Here is a 22256-nt window from a genome sequence, read left to right on the forward strand (position 1 = left end):
TAACAGTTCAGAAAACATCTGTCATCAATTCTGTCCTTGATGGGAGCCAAGAATGCCAGACAGTGTTCCGATTTCTGGTCCATTCTTGTTTGTTTTTTTTTTTTTTGTTGTTGTTGTTGTTGTTTTTCCCCTAAAAGACCATCCTTTACTGGAACCTATATGTGAGAATATGACCCAAACAGAGAAGTACCTGGGCACCTCCTTGGTGGTCTAACTGGATTCAGATTCTCCCTGTGCCTCACTGAAATCTCTGCTGTAAGTTCTATAAAAACCCACAGAACAGTAGCTCAGTGGAACCCTGTTTCCTAAACTCACTCCTGTGATGCAGGAGCTGTGCCTCCTTCCTTTCTTCCTTCCTTCCTTCCTTCCTTCCTTCCTTCCTTCCTTCCTTCCTTCCTCCGTCTGTCCCTCCCTCCCTTCCTCTGTCCACCCTTCCTCTCTCTCTCTCCCTCCCTCCCTCCCCCCTCTCTTTTTCCCTCCCTCTAGTAAAATTTCTTTCTAAAACTCACTCTTCCGTGGTCTGTGGATTTCATTCTTTGGATTTACATGACAAGTTCCTAGCACTACTGTCTGAGTGGAAGGTTGGTATGACCAAGGGCTCCCAACTCCATCACCCTTAAAGACCCGCCACTCCTTCCCATGTCAGCATTTTCTAAGTTCCTCCTGTCATGTCATTTGTCTGTGTGACTAAATAGTATTCCTCTGTATGGATCTCCCACACTCCCCTCGTTCTATACTGTGATGGCGGACATTGGGGTTGCTTCCATTTTGCAGACAGGATGAATGCTGTTGCTTGGAATTACATGGTGCCACTTGGGTGTAAAGAAATACTTGCTCCAAATATCATGGGTTCATAACAGAAATTAAGCGACCCATAAAGGTCTTATAACTGAAACGAAGATGATTAGCAATGCTGAACCTTCTCTAATTTACTTAGGAGAAACAACTTGTTAACGCTGGTTTCCCAAACACTGTGTTCATTCCAAGTGTAAAGTTAGGTATTGGAACAGTTGATCATGAAAACATGGACACTTGTCTCTTATTTTGGGAGAAACTAAATTGCTTCATGAGAAAAAAAAGAGTATGTCATTGTAACTGCAGTTGTTAATTATTAATTGAGATAAACACTGTGTCCTTGTGTGTAAAGGCTTTAAAATACAAATTTAAGAGAGAAATTAGTTCAACAAAGTAATAAACTCTCGAATGTTCCTTGTGCTAATCTTTGTGTCCTTAAATGCTCCAGAAATAAACATTAATTTTTAAATTAATTTTTAAACAGAAACGAGACAGCAATTTTTTTTTACAGGCATTCAGGTCGTTGTTTATTTTCTTAAAATTAAAAGGACACTCCAGAAATACAGCACACATGCATATCCAAGGAAGTTAATTCTTTCCCTATAGCAAACAGACTCAGTTGTCTTTACAGCATTTAGGTCTTAGCCCTTTCAATTATAATCAGTAGTTCTTAACCATGGCTTACGTTAGAAACTTAGGGCTTTGAAAAAAATGTGCAATATTAAGGCTATGTCCAGAACTTCTGAATCCAAATCAGAAGCATAAACCCAGGCTTTTTTATTTATGTGAGAGTCATAAGGATACTAAGAGGGCACTAGTTTTAAGGGTTGAAGAACCAACCCAGTGGTAAGCATATATCATAATTATTTGCAAGTCATCTTCATAGAAGGGAATGCAACATGCTCATTCTTCAGATTCAGTAGATCTGAGGTAGCCTGGATGTTCGCATCACACGTAGGTTCTCAGGTGGTCCTGGTGCCGGCCAGTCAGGATCACAATGTGTGAATAATTGAATTCTTTTGTTCCTTGCATTCTGTAAACACAAGGAGACAGCTGATCATAGATATCCATACAAATAGCTTAAGATGATTATTTCCCGTGTTTGAGAAAATTGGCCTGGTGTATTAGTTATGATGACTGGACCTTTCGTTAGGCAGTCAGGCAAAAATATTACTCCTATAGAGCCTGAGCCAAGTTCCTTATTTCTTGAGTCTTCAATTTCTTCATCTGACAACTGCAACCAGGTAAATAATATTCTGAATGATTAAATTCAAGGGGCCAGAGAGATGACTTAGCAGTTTAGAGTGCTGAGTGTTCTTCCAGGGGCTAGAGTTCAGTTCCCTGAACCAACATCCAGTGTGTGGGGAGAGAGCTCCAACTCCAGGGATATGATGCCTTCTTCTGATCTCCTCCAGTACCGACTCTCTCTCTCTCTCTCTCTCTCTCTCTCTCTCTCTCTCTCTCTCACACACACACACACACACACACACACATGCACATATGAATATTTTTAAATTAAATTTGGTAATGCTTATAAACCAATTGACATGCAATAAATATAATTATTCACTTTTGAGAGTAACAGCAATGTTTTAATTTTCAACTCTTAGAACTTTGCCTTTGTTTAATTCTCTGTCAAGTGTTCTGCTTCTTATTGGATTAACAAATAAGGGAATGTATACTCAAACCAGGAAGAATTAATTTGGGAATCTAAATGAGCAGATGTATAACAGAATTGACTGAAGGTTTGTATATATGTAGCAATCAAAAGTTTATGATCTGAAATCAGCAAACAGTGAGTGTCTATTGTGCCTGGAATCCTTTATTGTTTTCTATGTAAAAAGGCAGCAAAAAACATTTCCTACACATTGGGTTGTTGCGATAATCGGAACAGATGGGGTTTATGCTGGCACGGTGGTTAGCACAGTCCCTAATAGACTTCAGGGACTCAGTAAAAAAATACTCTTGCTGCACTGAGGCTAATTGGTTCACAAATGGTTCTTCAAATATCAACTTCCCTCCCTCTGATTTAAACTGTAGTGTTTTTGTGGCTTTCTGAAGGGTTTGAGTTAGGAATGTCTGTTCTCCCAAGGGAATGAAACTCTTGAGAAGAAACTTACTATTCCCCTAACGCTTTTTCAAATGCAAGACCACAGAAGAGTGAAGGATTATCATGAAGGCTAAGAAACCCACTGTCCTTCCCATTGCCGGATGCAAAAGAAGTCTGATTGGCATCAGTTCCATCAGTGGTTTTCATTCCAGACCTTTGGCTGGGCATTGCTATTGGTGCTCAACCCTGAGGACAGCTGCTGCCAGCCCTGCAATGGCTTCCCTCTATGAGGCCTAGGGGAGTCCCTCCCAAGCTCTCTGCCAGGATAAACAGATAAACCTGTTTCTAAAGAATTATTTGTTTTGCTGAAGTGACAGCAGAATGAAAACGATCCTTAAACATTCTGGACCTAATGCAAATTCATCTTAAGAAACCGCTGGACAGTATTATTTTCCATAGATATATTGACAGGAGACGTTGGGCCATTTGTTTTCTAAGAGGAGAACTAGGTGGTATTTCCCAGCATGTAGCCCACATTCCAGTAAGGATTCCAGTGTTGGATAGCTTATTCCTGCGCCGATATTCGTTGTAATATTCTGTGTTTATTTCAGCATACACCAGGGAAAATATGAGTGTTTTATTTTCCAAATGCTGTTGCTTAGGGTAAATCTAAGAAAGCTAAAAGCTTAAAATCTGAGGTAGCTAGGAATGCAATAGGAGAGTGGTAATGGCAAGTCAGAAGGTGGTGTGAGTATAGTATAAATTTAGAAATATTTGCAAAATGCACAGGTTTGGTATCCCTGATGCTTGAAATGATCCCACTGTCCATATCACGAGACGGTAGAAGATAATGTAGAGAAAAAAAAGGGCTATCACGATCTTCATTTCAGGTGTCCTTTAGCCTATCCTTTTTGTCAACTGAGTAAATTCCTTTTAAGACCTTCACTAATTAAAAGAAATGTCAAAGGGAATGAACCACATTAGGCACTTAGTAGAAAAGGAAGCAGTAACTTTTCAGACTTAAAGGTATTATGACTAAGATTACCATGAAAAGGCCTAGTGTTCGCCAGGCAATACATGAACTAAGAATCTGATTAAGGCACTCATAGTTTTAAATACCACTGGAATTTATTTCCTAATTTAATTGCCAGATTCCTAATCTGATTAGAGCCTGGGGTGGTGGTGGGGCCTAAAATTGACTTTTTTTATGGGCGGGAATTGATAAAATATGGTTTCCTTTGCTGTGTATAAGTCAAGCCACAGTGCATATTTTTCCTAAGATTAATATTAGAATGTTTCCTTCCATTTTCATTGTGTCAGAGGCAAACATTATCTCCCAGGAAACAGAGTGAAATAATAGATGCCTCAAGTCCAGACATAAAACTCGATCTCAAAAATAAAGTCATTTGGTTGAATTGGCTGGAAATGAGTTGGATAACAAGTCATGGTGGTGGAGCTCTGGATGACATCCTTGTGGCTCCCATGGACTATCTGGACATTCAGTTCTTACTTCCCAACGTGACTGGTTCCTTGTCTGTTTGCCTTACCAGTTGCTTCTCTGGCCTGACTACTCAGGGCAGAAGATCCTTGTTAAACTGTTCCCACGTTGTTTCATCCACTCAACAAATATTTATTCAGACCCTATTGTGTGCCAGGCCCTCACTGTTCCAGGTGAAGGGGACGTTGCAGTGAGGGGGAACATGAAAGTCCTTGCCCTCAAAGGAAGTAGAATTGTTTACATGAGCTATGACTCTGGATGTGACCACCCTCTCATTTCCAAATGTCCTCCTTAAATCTGTGATTTTTATGGGGCTCAGAAATGATCTTAAGTGTTTAAGAGGATGAAATGATAGGGGACAGAATTAAGATAAACATAGTCATAAAATTCAATTAAACAAGGTCAAAAGTAGACAGATTTTTGAAGACAAGCGAGGACACACATGGAGAAAAGCAAGAATTCTCATTTACCTTTTATATCTTTTCATACCCTCTCAGCAGCGAACTCAGAACTTCATACTCGTCGTATTACTGACTCAGTACCTTCACGTAGTTTACACTACTTCTTCTACAGATGAGGAGGCCATGTCTAAAAGAACTGTCTTGTCTAATGTTGTCCAACACTGCAATAGCTCAGGCAGGAAATAATATAAACTAGCCAAAATGAGAACCAATCTTTGTGTGTGTGTGTGTGTGTGTGTGTGTGTGTGTGTGTGTGTGTGTGTGTGTGTGTGTGTTGTGTGTGTGTGTGTGTGTGTGTGTGTGTGTGTGTGTCCTACTTTGTCTCCAATGGAAGAGTCCATCCAGGCAAGCAAGAGGGAGACAGTTGAGACAACGCTACATTGGAAGTAAGTCTAAGTTATCAGCACATAAAAATGAGGTTAAGAAAGGAGAAGAGAGAGAGAGAGAGAGAGAATGAGGGAGACAGAGAATGAGGGAGAGGGGAGAGGAAGAGCTAGAGGGAGACGACAGAGCGAGAGAGAGAGAGAGAGAGAGAGAGAGAGAGAGAGAGAGAGAGAGGGAAGAGGAAGGAAAAGGAAGGAAGGAGAAGGAGGAGAAGCAGCAGCTTAGTAAAATCAAGGAATCTATTTCCATACTGTGTTAAAATCTGAGTTTGCAGGTGTTAGGGAGTACTGCCCTCTGAACATAAAACCTATACCAACTCTGTCAGCAGCTTGCGTTATTTGCAAGAGACTCTGCTGATGGGTCTGTTGACATTCTCTGCAAGAGAAAGGGAGTGGGTTATTAGCCTCTGTCCTGAGAGTCCAGCCATTCCTTATTAATCCCCCACCCCCAGCAGTATGTACTTCTGCCCAAGTTGTTCATGGTCTCATGGTTTTAGGAGTTAATGGAGTCTATAGAATACAGAAAGCTAACTGAAAGGGCAGCCCATCTGTTCAGCAAGGAAGCTGTCCAATCACACTGGTGTGAGAAATTTGGGGGCAGTACAGATGCACTGAGGGCCACTCAGCCTCCAAAACAACCCCTACGCCATACTCAGTCAGGAGACTCAGTAAGCTAATTCATGTGAGAAAATGGACTTGGTGGAACCATTAGTTAACTCTGGTTTTGGTGCCTTATTAGGGTTGAATAGACATTGCTCCTATTTCTCCACAAAAGTTTCCCACAACAGCAGGCTTATTGTCTCCATAATAATTTTAAATATGAGTACATGTGAATGACAGACTTTTCACTGAAGAGGGAGTGGAAGTCACTTTTTCATTTCACTTTTCTGAACAGAAAGTCCCAAGTCATTGACTTTTAGATGAGTGGTAATGGTTGAGGGCCTTATTAGTTACTTGTTTGTTTCTGTAATGAATTACATGACCTGGAGCAATGTAATGAAGGATGAGTTTATTGTGGCCTGTGTTTCCAGAGAGAATCTGTATTAGCAGGAGAGCTTTCAGGAAACATTGACATCCTCTCCTGCAAACACCAAACAGAAAGCAAACTAGAAGTTGGGCAAGACTAGAAAGTTTCAACATCTGACACCTGTGATCTGCAGCATGGCCGCACTACCTCCCTCAAACAGTGCCACCAACTGGTGGCCAGGTATTTAAATATCCAGGCCGATGTGGGCATTCTCATTGAAAACATCACAGTCATATATGGATTTTAAACATAGAGCAAAGGAGTACCAGCCTACAATCCACATCACCAGAGAAGTTAGGAAACAAGGAGGACCCTAAGAGAGACATGCATGGTCCCCTGGAGAAGGGGAAAGGGACGAGATCTCCTGAGCTAATTGGGAGCATGGGGGGAGGAGAGAGGGAGCTGGAAGAAAAAGATGGTAACAACAGGAGGGGAGAGGAGGACATGAGAGAGCAGGAAAAGAACTGAGGAAAGCAAGAAAAGAGAGATCACAATAGAAGGAGCCATTATAGGTTTAAAGAGAATTCTGGCACTAGGGAAATGCCCAGAGATCTACAAGTTTGACCCCAACTAACAATATAAGCAGTGGTTGAGAGGCTGCCTTAAATGCCCTTCTCCAATAATGAGATTGATGACTACCTTATATGCCATCCTAGAGCCTTCATCCTGTAGCTGATGGAAGCAGAAGCAGACACCCACAGTTAAACACTGAGCTGAACTCCTGGAATCCAGTTGCAGAGAGGGAGGAGTGATGAGCAAAGGGGTCAGAACCAGACTGGAGAAACCCACAGGGAGAGCCGACCTGAACAAAGGGTTGCTCCTGGACTCCAGTCTGATAGCTGGGAAACCAGCATAGGACTGTCCCAGACTCCCTGAACAAGGATGTCAGTTTGGAGATCTGGGCAATCTATGGGGCCTCTGGTAGTGGATCAGTATTTATCCCTAGTATACAAATGGACTTTTGGAGCCCATTCCACATAGAGGGATACTTTCTCAGCCTAGATACACAGGGAAGGGCCTAGGCCCTGCTCCAAATGATATGACAGGCTTTAAAGATCCCCACGGAGGGCGAGGTCAAGTATTTATCACCCTTGTCCTAGGAAGACCAGCTACCACTAGTGCTCATGATACATGAAATGAAATTCTCAACATTGCTAAAAAACAGTTTTGTTTTAGAGAACATGTAAAATATTCTTTTATAAGTTGGAAAAGTTGGAGGGAGGGAGGGAGGGAGAGAGAGAGAGAGAGAGAGAGAGAGAGAGAGAGAGAGAGAGAGAGAGGCAATGATATCTCCACAGAGCAAAAGAGAGAGAGGATGGCATTTTGTAACTGCAAAGTGAATAATTTTTACCCTAATATCTTTTTTCTTTTTAAATTAATTTTTATTTAAATTAAAAACAGTTTTATTTTACATATTAATCTCATTTCCATTCTCCCCACCAACCCCCATCCACTCCCGAGGGAGGGTGAGGCTTCCCATGGGAGATCATCAAAGTCTGTCACATCATTTGGGGCAGGGCCTAGGCCCTTCCCTGTGTATCTAGGCTGAGAGAGTATCCCTCCATAGGGAATGGGCTTCCCAACCCATTCATACACTAGGGATAAACACTGGTTCCACTGCCAGAAGACCCATAGATTCTTAATGGGTATCCCAATTGTAGTCTGTCTCTATTCTGGTGCATATGAAATTCTGGCATCTGAATTTCTGCTTTATACAAATCTCTTCTCTGCTTCTAGCTGCTAGCTGTACCTCCACTGTATAGATGACAAGTCATGACACAACAGAAAGTAATTCTGAGCTGTTGATTGAATGTTTTTTTCATCCTTTTCCATGTCCATACAACATGGTGGGAACTTTTAGGTATCAATATCCTATCACATCTGGGTTTCCTTTTGGAATCTGCATACCCAAATGGCACCTCTGTGCCTTCCACTGTGAGCACTGAAACTTGAAGTGGGTGTGTCAGTAGTCAGCATGCTATATGGCAGTCACCCAGTGTCCACTCTGTGTCAGGAAACAGAGGATCTAGCCATTCATAAGAAAGGCAGAAGCCATTCATAAGAAAGGCAGATTGCCTGCGTCCAGAACTCTGATCCAATGTAAAAACCAACATAGAAAAGGGAGCCTGTGTGCATAGTCGTAGTTTATACAAGCCACATGTTGTCCCATGTGCAAAACAAGGACCAATGGCTCTTCTTATCCACAGGAAATGCCAACTCACCACAATCCGCCTACTTAATACAGCATCCCCTTCTCTTGTTCTCCTATGGCCACACAGCCACAAGGCCCTCTCTTCTTTGACCCAATTCCCACCAACCCCTCCAGACTTCTCTTACCCCTCCAGACCTCTGTTTCCCTGAGTCTCCTAGTCCTTCCAGCCTTTCTTAGAGCAAATTCTGCCTTAGCTCTTTCTAACTTGATTTGTTCTGGTTAAAAATTAACTTTGCAAGCAAGACATTCACTAATTGCTAGGAATTTCTTCCACCAGAAGGCAAGTCTACGTTTAAGTAATAATTTCCTCATCTGCCTTTGTCTCTAGCCCCTCAGCTCATCTACTGCTGTGTCTACAGATTTCAGCAGTGCTTTCCCAACTAGCTCGAGCAAGGGACACGTCACATGTACCCACGGATGGGCGGCTAGTTAGCAGGCAAGACCCGGCATCATCTTCTGGATTAGCTTGGCGTAGTATCTCCATCTGCTGTGGATGCTGTTGCCACTTAGAGATGACAGAAGGGCGTGAGTATTGTGTCATGGAAGTAATCATTCGGAATGGACTGAAAGAATTGCCTGACGAAGCAATCAGCTTCTGTGTTGGTGAGCAGATGGGACAACAATACTAGTGTGTTCTGAGGTAGGATTCGCCCTGATTGCGAAGACCAGAACAGGAATCTACGTGGCTGTGCTTGGCAGTAGTGTCTGCTGTTCCTACATCCTAAATTCTAAGAGCTAAGTTCCACTTGAGTCCTCACACTGAAGCATTCTTGTCAGCAGCCTAGTTCCGTTGAGATACTTGTGACTAAGAGACAAGTTACAGCTCAAGTTCTTGCTCCGCTGTCTTGGGAAATGAGCCTTTATGTGACCTAATTTTCTAATATGCAAGATGGGTGCAATAATATACTGTTGTGGCGGGCGCTCGATAAACATTAGATGGAAAATAATTTGTCAAAGGGTTTTGAAGACATGGACTGATGTTTCGCTATGTTTTTATGTAGTTCTTTAGGCTACGTTTAGATTTACCATACTTCCTTACGTTTAGAGGGTCTAGGAAAACTCACCCAACAAAAAACAATGGGGGTGGGCAGTCTTACAGTATACGAATAACCAGAAAAATGCATGAGTTCAGTAATTAGTTATTCCAATTCATTCATTCATTAATGCTTCATTCCTTCAATAAAGGCCTGGGGGGAAATCAATGGTGAAAGAAGGGAGCTCATTTTTAACCGCTCCTAGTTAGAAAGGGAGAGAAACAAAAGCAATCAAGTCAAATGAACCATTAGAAGGAAGGATGAGACTGTGAGAGAGATAAAGAGGAGGTTACTGAAATTTAACAGATATAGCCACTTATTGGGCATTATTAAAATCAGGAAGCTTCACTGTGAAAGCCACAAAGCATAATTTGGGGGGGGGGCATATTTCAGGCCATTCAGTACCCATTTTAATGGTGTCCCTGGTCTCTGTGGAAACTCCAGAATTTACGTAAATATGTAAATTATATGTAAATATACTTTTGCCAATATGACTCGTGACTCACATACCATTATTCCAGGCTTCAAAACTAGTGTATTCCAAACTTCGACTCAATGTAATTGTTTATCTCTTTAGAATTATAAAAAGTTTGGAGGTGAGGTAGAAAACAACTTTAACAGCTTGTACTTCCTGTCACTTCCTGAATTGTGGAATATTTCCGAAAAGCTAGCTAGTGACAATGAACTGTCACCCTTGATCAGATCCTTGGCCCCAAAGCATATTAACCATGGTGAGTGGGGACTCCCCAAGGCCTACACACTGTCCCTTAGCTGGAGCTTCAGAACACAGGGGCGTATAGACAATTCTGTGTTTATAAACTCCTTATGACGGATCTGTGGACATTTTCTCTAGATTAATGTTAGCTCTTCCACTATTGTAGACTCTTTATTTTTGGCAAAACTCCTGAATCATCTGTTTCTCTTGGTCACCATGAACTCTTTTAGACTTGCTTCAGTTCCTTTTCCTGGTTATCTGTGCCTCCTTGTGGAAACTGTACACTTTTATCCATTCAGATCAGAAGGTTCACATGGGCAGACACACACAGAACAGTCTGTCAGGACCAGGCAGGAACACGGGGGTGCCGTCATAGAGACCTCATCAGTCCTCTATTAACTCCCTGCCAGTTTTCAGCTGCCTTTAGTTCTTAACAAAGCACTTATAGGTGTTGGTTTTGGACACTCGTCTTTCTATGGAGGGTTTTCAATGTAAGCATCTCTGGGAAGCATTCTGAGGCAATCTGCTTTGCTGGTCGGCTTCATCCTGTGGTTGTGTAGGGGGTGCCCAGCACTTGGTGGGGCTGCAGAGAAAGAATTGAATCGTATTTGTGCTGGGAAGGTAGCTCAGTTGGTAGAGCATATGCCCAGCTTGCAGGAAACCTTGGGTTCAGTCCCAAGCACTGCATAAAGGATGTGTGTTAGTAAAGAAGTATCCGGTAGAAGCATGAATATCACAAGTTCGATGTCATCCTGGCTACACAAGACACCATTTTAAAACGCACAGAGGTAAACTAGATATTCCTGTCCTTTCTTTACTGGGTACCAGAAAGTTCTCAACTTTGAGTGTGGAGAGCAATTCAGCTGGAGCCCTTTATTCATCTCGGAGGTTTTCAAAAACAGCTGACCCCATGGTTACAAAGTCAGTCTCAGAGCCCATCTGCATAATCATTGGCAAGCCATGCTTTGAGCTGTAGCTGATCAGGCTTTCTGTGACTAAGTTTCCTGATGATAAAAAAAGAGTTAACCATAGCACCCACATCTTAGGTTTCTTGCCATGATTAAATGAGATAGTATATAAAGAGTGTTTAACATGAGCTGACAAATAGCAAACTCTAAAGTGACTATAGCTGCCTAAGAATAATAGCCCCCATGACCCTTGCAATAATACAAGCCTCTTGTAGTGGTCAGAGATTTTTTTTACTCCTATGCCTGGCATAATATATCATCTGATCAGAAATGTGTTATTTGTTGTGGAAAGGGCTGAAGAATGCCATGGCTGGTCTTCTTCCCCCAGGCAAACCACAGACTTTTTAGAGTTTATGTTGACCTCTCTTCTTCCCTCTAAAGACATCTGTAAGCACCACTGAACTTTACCCACTGCCCTACTCCCCTTCCAGGACACTAGAGTCATCCTGTGGCTTGTGTTTGTACACGTGACTGAGAGGCTCCTTCAAAGCCCATCCAGTCCCAATGAAAACCCTGCCCATTGCAAAACATGCCTAATACACATATCCAGTAAATACCCTGGTGCCATACTAAATTCCGTAATCATCTCCTGGTCTTTGTATTTAACTGTCCCCTTGTTCAGATATTTATATTCTGTACTTGGGAAAACACCTTCTGACCGTGTCTTTCTTCAGAAAACCACAGAGGTTTCTCTTGTATAAGCCATTGGCACACCTGATACATGCCTGTTCTCAGAGGGTTGGCCTCTGTAGCCACAGAGGATTTGTGTGGAATTTCCATAGCAGTGTTAAAGACAGCCAGAGCAATGCCAGAGCTTCTTGTGAAATATATGATTAGCATGTACCACAGGAATTAATAATTCTCAGGCCACTGTCTTAAGCTGTAACCACATTGTTTTGGTAGGGAAGTTGCTCAATTTATACTCACAGAATGTAAACGGCTGCATTCTGAGCAAGAAACCAGCTTCATTTAAAATCCATATCCCAAACGGTACTCAGAAAAAATGCTACTTAGTATGTATATGCCATGTCACTGTGAGTGACAAATTATGGTAATTTTCTTGATAAGTTGATATTTTGATGTTTTTCCCTGCCTCCCAAAAGCCTAAGTAAACACAAAGGAAGAATGACATCTCTAAAAATAGTTTTTTTTAATGTTTTTTTCCCCAGAGTAAAAAAAAAAAAGAAATTTTAATTTAATAATTTTCTAGAATTATAAAAAAATTAATCCATTGGAGCTTTGCCAATTTAGGGTTTCTCAATTAGGCAGTAACTTTGGAAACATATTTCTAGCATGATAGATTTTAGTAGGTCAGCATGCACACCCAAGCGTATTAAGGTGGACTACTTGTGTTTATTGATTTTCCGTGCCTCTGCTGAGGGCTCAAGGCAATTGTCTGCGGAAGGGGTGGGAGGCCCATACATGATCGAGGTCATGCGCATCTAGCCAATTTGTAAGCTGATCCTCCGCCCAAAGCCATCGGCAATCCTTCGTTCGCATAGGGGCACACTCATGCGTTCCTGTCAAGTCAGCTTGTGAAAGGCTGCCTGCGTCCAGCTTGGCTTGGATGTGCACCCTTAATAAAACTCACTGAGGACTGGGAGAAAATAGCAGATGAGCTACAGATAGGGCTAGAACATGTACTCGCAGCTGACTCAGGCAGCCTCCGCGCTGAACGGTTACCCAGAGAGGAAACAATAAATCTCAGCTACTATGCAATAAATATCTCAAGTTTTAACGTAGGAAACTATCATTACAGTAAAAAAAATTTTTTTTTTAAAGTAACATTTTAGAACCAAGCTAACAAATGGCTACTTTTCTGTGGATCTCCTTCAAACGCTTTCTTTAAGGGGGAAAGAGTCAAACAAGCAGTTTTTTGTTTTTTTTTACCTGAAATAAAGAACTAGTTTAAAGGTCAGAAGAGAAGAGCGAGCTTTGCAGGAGGCACGGGAGGCGAGCGCTGGCAGCACAATGACAGTTTTCCTGTCCTTTGCATTCTTCGCTGCCATTGTGACTCACATAGGCTGCAGCAACCAGCGCCGGAGTCCAGAAAACGGAGGCAGAAGATATAACCGGATTCAACATGGGCAATGTGCCTACACTTTCATTCTTCCCGAACACGACGGGAACTGCCGGGAGAGCGCCCCGGAGCAGTACAACACGAACGCTCTGCAGAGGGACGCTCCACACGTGGAGCCTGATTTCTCTTCCCAGAAACTTCAGCATCTGGAGCATGTGATGGAAAATTATACTCAGTGGCTGCAAAAAGTAAGTGATCGCTTTCAGTTTCTAATTGCATAGAGCCCTTTCCGCGCTCCCTCCGTGCAGCAGCGAGCTCAGAGTTCCATGGGGGGCCATTTGTGTTTACCTTTTGCTCCGGGGGGCAGTGTTTGCAAAAGAAAAGGGGCTCTCTCTTCTCTGGGCTCCACTTCCTGGGTAAGCCAAGGATCCCCCGGGCTTGTGCGAACCTCTGATCTTGTGGCTGGGGCTCCTCGTGTGTGCATCTAACACTGAGACAATTTATGTCTGCGCTGGTTTTCTCTAAAGTTTATCTTGAGCATTCTGACTGTCAGAACCCAACTGCAGAAAAGAAAGCGCGCACTTCTTAGGGAAGTTGCTGTAGAAAGAAAGCATAGTCGTACTGGGGTTTAAGCAGTCTGTACAGCAAGGAGTTTGTGTGCTACCATGGGAAATGGTCATAAAATGTTTAGTTCCCAATCCCCAACTTTTAATAAAACCATCATGGAGTGAGAGCAATATCAAGTAGCTGTATTATGTTTGCTTAGAAAGATTGTATTTGTAAGTAAAGGGGACTTCTCAAACCGTAGACGAGCAAGGTTGACATTTGTCATATATTTCATCTGTGCATGAGAAAAAAAATGAACAGATTCTGATACGAAGGCATAAGAAAGGGGCTCTGCCCACACCGAGGGCAGAAACTAAGCCCATGGCATCTCCTCAGTGCACCTGCAGACTAGGCTGAACATAGGAAGGCTGTGCTAACTCCTGACAAACCTCCTTTCCCTGGATTAGTTACAGAGACAGTGCCCCCTGGGAGCCCCAGTCTCTTCCACAACGTTTAATTGAATACATATTTGATCCGAATTTAGAGAAGTCAGATTGATGGGCACGTGGCTCTTTTTCCCTGAGCCACAGAACATTTTGTCGTTGCTGTTGTTAAGACTGCCTTCTCAATGGTGTGTAGTTTCTCCAACTCGTTCCCTCTTGGCTGTTTAGCTATGTAACAGCATGTTTCTGTAGACGTGACAGCATTCCTGTTTGTAAACTCTTCTCCCCCAGGACCTGTGCTAAACACTGGGCAGGAGGATCACAAGGAGGCTAGCACAGCGAACCCTCTAAGAGGATGTGAGATGGAGAAAAGACAAACTTCTCTTCTGTGAGGTCCCAGTCACTTATTTAGTTCTGTGCCTGCTGAATCATGACTGGTGAGAGTTCTCCTTCTGTCCACTAGGGACTGAACTAAGATCACAGTTTCTTCTTTCGGCGTGTGAACTGGAACTTGGCAGGTCTGGCGTTCTGAAACTTGGAATGGCAGCTTCCTGCTCCAGATCACAGGTGAAAAGTTAAGACCTCTGCACGAAAAGTAGGAGGCAAACAGTCTGTAAGGATCTTAGACACATTTCCCGGCACTATTCATAGTATTAGTTTACAATAGAACATCTGGTTTTTCTTTGGCAAAATTTCATTCTACAGTGAATAAATGACTTTGGTTTAATCGTTTGTTAATATGGTCAGTGTCCCATCCACAGTGTTTTCGATGAGAATTAAATCATGATGAATTAGTCTGGGTTCTTTGAGGGGAGACACCAGTGGGAAATATAGTTCTAAATCGTGAATGAGCTATTCTACCAAAAATGTCATGTTTTGTTTGCTTTAAACAGACAATCAAATTGGTGACTCACACAGCGATGCATATTTTTTTGTTGTTGTTGCTATGTAATTTTTCAGCAGTGACAGAGCAAATGCACAGTTCTGCCGAGGTTACATCATGCACGCATTTCGTATGTTAATTTGTTTTGTGAAATAAATTTGACTCTCGTTTGCTTTGTTCTTGGTCAGAGATTATGGCATAGTTTTCAGATTATAGCCAAACATAAGTATTAAAATGGTCCTTGGTTATGTCAATCCTCACAAGAATGAATCAAGCCTAATATGTTGAAATGTCCCAGTTGGTATGAGTCAGAGCAGTTGGCTTGGCTATTGTCTGCTTGGATTTGCATATCTTTTGTCATTGTTAATGTGATTGGTTGGAGGATCAAGTAACCAAATAAATGCCTTCATCAAAGAACTTGCTAAAGACTCTCATAAATTTCCCTTAATTAGTGTTTTCTTCACCTCAGACTCTAAACTTCATGTAATATGTTTGTTTTGAACACTCGTGTGCACATTTTTTTAAAACTGTAATTATCTGGAATACAATATTTATAACTTCTGCCATTTCTATTTTGATTGTAAGTAGTTGCTATAGCTTAAGAAGTAATGTACTACAAAAACCAATGCCAACTGCATATACAGCAAGTCAGTTCAGTTGATTCAACAAGATTATTAATCAAAGAATGATAAATATTTTGCATCTCATGGCATCACTGTCAGGGGTTCTGATGCAGAATAAATATGTTTTCCAGGCTAGATAAAGCCAGATGATTGTTTGTGCTAATCTGTTCTTATCCTTAAACACTGGTACAGTAGATCTTTATAAATACCCTCTGTAGGAAGTGGGCTATCATAAGATTCACTTTATAAGACTCTCAACTTTCAATTACTCAGCTTTTTCTGTCTTACTACCCACAAGCTAGTTATGCAAGAGAGCAAATGATTCATTAGTCTCTGTATATCTCAGAACTTGGTATGGCTCTTTAGACATCATTTTCCATGATCTTCTGTTGTTAATGAGACATTGGGTAACAGTACTTGCCAGAAAGCAGAGAGCGAGCAATTTTATGTTCATCATCACGGAATATGTTTGGATTTGAGGGTCCTTTATTATTTGAAGCTCCTATATTCCAAAGCTTTTGGAGGGACTATTCCCAATGGCACCAGATGAATGAAAGTGAACACATCTTGGGCACCTAATAGTGAATACAACTGGATGTTGGCTTTTTTGCGATTTTTCTATTATTAAGGGTTTTAAAAAACTTTTTTCCTCCCTCCTCCCTCCCTCTCCTCCCTCCCTCCCTCCCTCCCTTCCTCCCTTCCTTTCTTCCTTCCTTCCTTCTTTCTTTTATTCCTGTGGAGGTCAGAGGACAACTTGTAAGAGTCAGTTTTCTCCTTCCACCATGTGGATTTCGGAGATCAAACTTGGGTCTTCAGACTTGGTGTCAAAAACCTTCCCCTTCCGAGCCACCTCACTGGCCCCTCCTGAGATCTGTTGCTGTTATTGCCACTGTGTTTTGTTACTGTGAGTTTTTATATTTGGTTGGTTTTTAAGACAAAGTCTTACTCTGTACTCCAAGCCAGCACTTTGAACTCACTATGTAATGTAGTGCCAGGTGGCCTCACACCTGTGGCTGACCAACCAACCAATCCTCTTGCCTCAGCCTCCTGAATGCTAGGGTTGGAGAAGGTTTGGTTGTTACCACAGCTGCATGTCTGTGAGTGTAGGTGTGTGTGCACATGTGTGGAGTCCAGACAACTATTGCAAGTACCTTCCTCAGGATCAGTATTTACCACCTTTAAGAATGGCTCTCTGGCTGGCCTGAAGCTCACCAACTAGGGTAGACTTGGCTGGTCATCTTCATGTGTGTGCCCCCTGTCCAGTGCCAGGAATACCAATGAACACTACCATGCTTGTTTCTCTTTATGCAAGTGCTGCAGATTCAGATTCACAGCCTGGTGCTTGAAGGCAAGCACTTTGTGGACTGACGGTGTCCCAAGCACCTGATGGCTGGTTTTTGTCTGTTTTGCATCTTTTTGGTATTCTCTTCTCACCCATCTCTGACTTCTTGTGACAGGAAGCTGTGTGCTTGCCGTGTCTATTCTTCCTGTTTCTCAAAGTCCACAGGATTGCTGGGGTCCAATGTAGCTCATTAGTGGAATGCATGCCTACCATGAGCCCTGAGGTTCAATCCCCAGGACTGGAATAAACAAACGAGGAATGAAAAAAATTAAGTTTGCAAAGATGCTCATTTGGGGCAAAACCTTAGAAACTCTGCCTTGCTTTTGCCCATCTTTGGCTGTTTTAGACCACAATGCTAAGAGGAGGTCCAGGGGGCCCTCTTAATTGTGGGAGTACTTCCTATGTATACGAAGGTGATCAGCGAAGGAGTAATAGTTCTTTCTAATGCTGGAGAAAGTATAAAGATATGATTCGTGTAGAACTTGGGAAAAGGAAGTCTCAGTTGCCAAGAGCCGTTAGTAACAACAATTTGCTTTTAAGTCAGGTTGTGGCAATGCCCCCACCAATTTCATTTGAAGAACAAACACATGGTTTTCCAAGCAAAAAAAAAATTAATCTACATTAACTTTTCAACTAATATATACATTTTTATTATTTACTTGTTGCACTTTTGCAATATGTAGGGATAAAACCCTTTCTGGCCACAGAACCTAGGCACCTATAGATGCTATAGACTCAGTGCAAGTTTCTGCCTGATGTTAGTTCTTTGAGTAGACCTCAGACTTTAGGGCCAAAGCAAGTCCTTTTCCAGAGGGCTGCTGTTCATCCTCACCATTTCACATTGAACTTGTGTTGACCAGTGCTCACCCCATAGGCAACTATTGGAGTGTGTGATTTAAAAAAAAAAAAAAAACAAAATGTTGATTTCTTCCTTAAAATTCTCCTAGAACTCGGCATCGTGAAGGAGCAAATTCCCAGTTCCTTACCACAAAGCCTTCCACCATTCTCCCTCTACCCCTCGCTGGCCTCATCATTATTACCTTCAAAGGACATTCCAGACACTCAAATGCCATGGCGTTTTCTTGTGATTTCTCCAAGAGACAAGCTCATTCCCCCTCAGGCACTTACAAGCTATTTACTCAGTGCAGAAAATTGGTCCCCAGCTATTAGCATGGATGCGTCTGTCCCACTTAGGTCTTCACTGCCGCAGACATTTTCCCTGTGCCACCTTCCCCTCCCCAGCTTGCTGAGTGACAAGCTAGCATGTTATACAGTGCCTTATTTTTATGGTTTTTTAAAAGTAAAATGCAATCGTATTATTTCCCCTTTCCATTTCTCCTCTCCAACCCATTTCACATATTCCCTTGAATTTATTACCTCTTTGCCTTTCATTGTTTATTTTGCGGATATGTAAAATACAACACGCTTAGTCTGTTTATATTTTACCTGTGTGTATATGGTTTTGGGACTGAGCACTTGGCATTGATAACCGAGTCTCAGGCTCTTCGCTAAGGAAGACTGTTTCTCTTGCTTTCGGCTTTTCTCAGGTGCTTGTAACAGTCTCTCTAGTGTTGGAGCCCTATTGAAGCTGCCTCCTCTTTCCATGTTAGCACGTCTCTGGTATGGTTGTTAGCATTTCTAACATCCAGGGTCACACGGCTGCACACATAGCCGTCAACATTCAGGCAAAAGGCTTAAATCACCCCAGGTGTTAGCATCTCTAGGGTCAGTTGTACATGTGCCGTCAGCATTCAGGTAAGATGTCTAGACATTCCAGGGCCCTGGGCAACTTCAGGGCATGTGTGGTGTGACTACAAAAGTCCCCAGATGCATGCCATGAGCAACCTTTAAAAGTAGACACACCCACAGATATACACTGAACTGAACTCTGGAACCTAGATGCAAAGAGGGAGGAATGAAGATTAAAGGGGTTGGTACCAGGCTGGTGAAACAGCTGGCCTCAACAAGGGGGAGCACATGGACCCCAGACTGCTGTCTGGGAGACCAGCACGGGACTGATCCAGACCCCTGAACATGGATGTCAATGAGGAGGCCTCTGCACTCTAGGGGGCCCCTGGTAGTGGGTTAGTATTTTTCCCTGGTGTAAGAAGGGACTTTGAGAGCCCATCCCATGTGAAGGGATGCACTCTTGGCCTGTATTCATGGGGGAGGGCCTAGGCCCAGCCCAGGATGATGTGGTGGGCTTTGGGGAGCCACCGTCAAGGGCCCTACCCTGCCTGGGGAGGCGAGGATAGATAGGGGGAGGGACAGGTGGGGGATTGCAGGGGGGAGGAGAGGGAGAAGGGATTGACATGTGAAGCAAGCTTGTTCCTAATTTGGACTAATAAAAAAATTTTTAAAAAGTAGACACACCCACTAATCTGTGTGTGTGTGTGTGTGTGTGTGTGTGTGTGTGTGTGTGTGTGTGTCTGTGTGTCTGTCTGTGTGTCTGTCTGTCTCACGCTCTTTCTCTCTGTCTCTCTCCCTGTCCCTCTAGGTCTCTGTCTCTATCCCTCCACATTTCTTCCAGATAGGCCTGTGCACACCACCCCTCCCTTTCCCACGCTTGTAATAAAACTCTTAGAGTGGGCTTGGCTGTATGTTTTGTGGTCTGCTCTAGCACATGGTAAATAACAATGGCCCTTGTTCATGTGTTCAAGTCTGGGCTAAGCAGCAATGATAATGGGATTGTATGGGTGTAGCATCTCTGACATTTCTAAGAGACAGGTTCTCACATCACATTCCCTGCTTCTCTGGTTCTTACACTCTTTCTGCCTTCTCTTCTCCTAGGAAAAGATGTTTCTTTGGGGTCCGGACAGCACAGGATCACCTTTTCTCTGCGCTTTGATCAGTGGTGGTTTTCTGTTATGGTCTCCATTTGTTACAAAGAGACATTTCTTTAATAAGGGTTAAGACATACACTTATCTGTGGGTATAGCATCCTATGTTTAGAATGTAGTTAGGTATGATGCTTGTTTAGTAGAGTGGAATGGGTAGGTTCCCACCCAGGATCCACATCTTCAATACCCATGGGTAGCTGGTTAGCTTTCTAGTACCAGACTTAATTTCCTCTTTTGGAGTTGGCCTTAAGCCCAATTAGAGAGCTGTTGGTATTCGCAAAGGTGTGGGTACCACTGTTACAACCTTGGGTTTATTGCACTATGCTGGTTTGTTGTGGCTCATAGATGCCGTAGCCGGGTGGGGTCTTGGTTGCTTCCCTCCCTTGGAAGCTTGCATGGCACCTTCTCGTACCATGAAAGATGGTCTTCAGGGAGGAGGATTTCAGGTCAGATCCAGCTCAGGTCCACAGGACCCTGTGTCTAAAATGCTTGATTCTTGGAGCATATATAGAATATAATTTGGCATTATTGTCATAAATGTGATTATACTATGAATATCTCCTTGAAATTAAGGGGCTTAACCTTCAACTTTGTGAGGCAACCCGGACTACCTTATTTTTAAAAAATAGTATTTACTGATATGTTACATAATATTAAGTATTTTTCTTTGAAAACTTTTCTGTCTTAGACATTTGTGGGCATGTGAACCCCTCCTAGAACAGAGTTTTTGTCTCTTATTGTGAAATTTGCCTTAATCTGAAAGAGTACACAGCACATAGTGGGGCCTCAGTAAGTATTTGCAGAAGGGATGACTTGATACTCTCCCAGGCATGATGGACTATGGAGGAAAAATTGTATCTCTATTGTTGATTAATTTTTGTTGACTGCATTTATTCTTTCAGTTGCATAATGACTTTTGTATAACAATTTCTAAAACACTGTGCACTTTCATACCAGCAAATTCAAGCAACCTTAGTTCAAAAATTATTTTCTAAACACACATAAACATTTTGTTATTATTTTTCTAGACAATATGGTGAAACAGCCTTTTATGCAGCATTTAGGTTATATTACATATGATAAGAATTCCAGAGTTGTTTTAAAGTATATGATGTAAATACATCATATGAAAATGGCATGATATTTTTTACATAGGAGACTTGAGAACCTACAGATTTTGTCCTCCAATGGGAGATCTTGGAACCAACCCCTCTTCTAGATACTAATGGAAGAAAATATTCAATTAGTAATAAAATGAATAATTCCAAGGAGATATTCATAGTACAAACAACATTTATGACAATAATGCTTATATATACATATATATATACATATATATTGTACTATATTCTACATATTTCCCTTTGGATATGCAACATAAGAATCTTTTAAATGATCCATATGAAGAGTCATCAAACCATTGCTCTTGGCCAAATCCTGTCTGTCACCATGTTTATAAATATAGTTTGATTGCAGTAGAGCCACAACCACACTCATTACTGTTTGCTTTGCTCAAGGATGTTTTTATCTTACAAAGTCAGAGTGTAGGAATTGTAGTTGAAACTAAATGACCAATACAGCCTAAATATTTATACTAGTATCTGGCCCTTTAAAAAAAAGTTTCCTGATTATCTATCTTCTGTCTGTCTGTCTATAGAAGAGGTTCTATATCATAAGAAGAAATTGCATTGATACTGGGACTATTGAAAGGTAAGCTGTGAGGCTGGTTGTGTGGGAAAAACATTGACCTCCAGAAGGCAGAGTGAGGTCTTTGGCAGTTGGCAGAAAGCCTGACTAAGCCGGTTCTTGGCGTGGTGCTTGGCATGCTGTGAGGTGACATTTTCGAGTGCAAACAAGGGAATTCTGTGTCTTTCCTTTCCCCTCCTCTTCATCAAGGGAACAGAGAACGAGTCTCGAAGCTGATACATGCCAGCATGGATGTTGACAAGACATCGGAACCATTTTGTGGTCTTAGACAAGGACTTGAGTCAGCGTGCCAATCACATTCAGGGCACTTGGAAAATGGCCTCCCTGCCATTTGTTTCAGCTCTAGCATTAGAAAGTGAAATCACTTTCTAATGTCAGAAAGGAAGAACAAAGGAGTAGGATGCTCAGTTGTCAAACTCAGGGCATTATCAACCCTTTCCTAGAACACAGCGAACTAAGAAGTTGAGATTTCCTGGTGTTTTGCCCCGGTATAGACTCGCTAGTGGCCTTTTCCTGGGCCTTGTCTTTTTTCTTCTTTCTTTTTCTTTCTTTCCTTTTTTAAAAATACCACAAGCTATGCTGTACCGCTTGCACAGATGCACAATATTAATTACATTCTGAGTCATCCTCAGCTTTTGTTCCAATACAAGATGATCCTTTGCAATGCAGTTGGGAAATTCCAAACCCCCTTTGGTTTTGGCCCCACGGT

General features: G+C 42.1%; 1 protein-coding gene across 2 annotated transcripts in view; it reads left to right on the forward strand.

Moving 5' to 3' along the window:
• Positions 1 to 13114: 13114 nt before the first annotated feature.
• LOC100774625 (angiopoietin-1) overlaps positions 13115 to 22256 on the forward strand; it is a 227388-nt gene continuing 218246 nt past the window's right edge. For both annotated transcript variants that reach the window (XM_027431451.2, XM_027431452.2), the window contains exon 1: positions 13115 to 13411. In XM_027431451.2, the coding sequence (XP_027287252.1) occupies positions 13115 to 13411 (297 nt within the window). The remainder of the gene's footprint in view (positions 13412 to 22256) is intronic.

The sequence above is a fragment of the Cricetulus griseus genome, chromosome 10, assembly GCF_003668045.3.
Source record: "Cricetulus griseus strain 17A/GY chromosome 10, alternate assembly CriGri-PICRH-1.0, whole genome shotgun sequence".
NCBI classification, from domain to species: domain Eukaryota; kingdom Metazoa; phylum Chordata; class Mammalia; order Rodentia; family Cricetidae; genus Cricetulus; species Cricetulus griseus.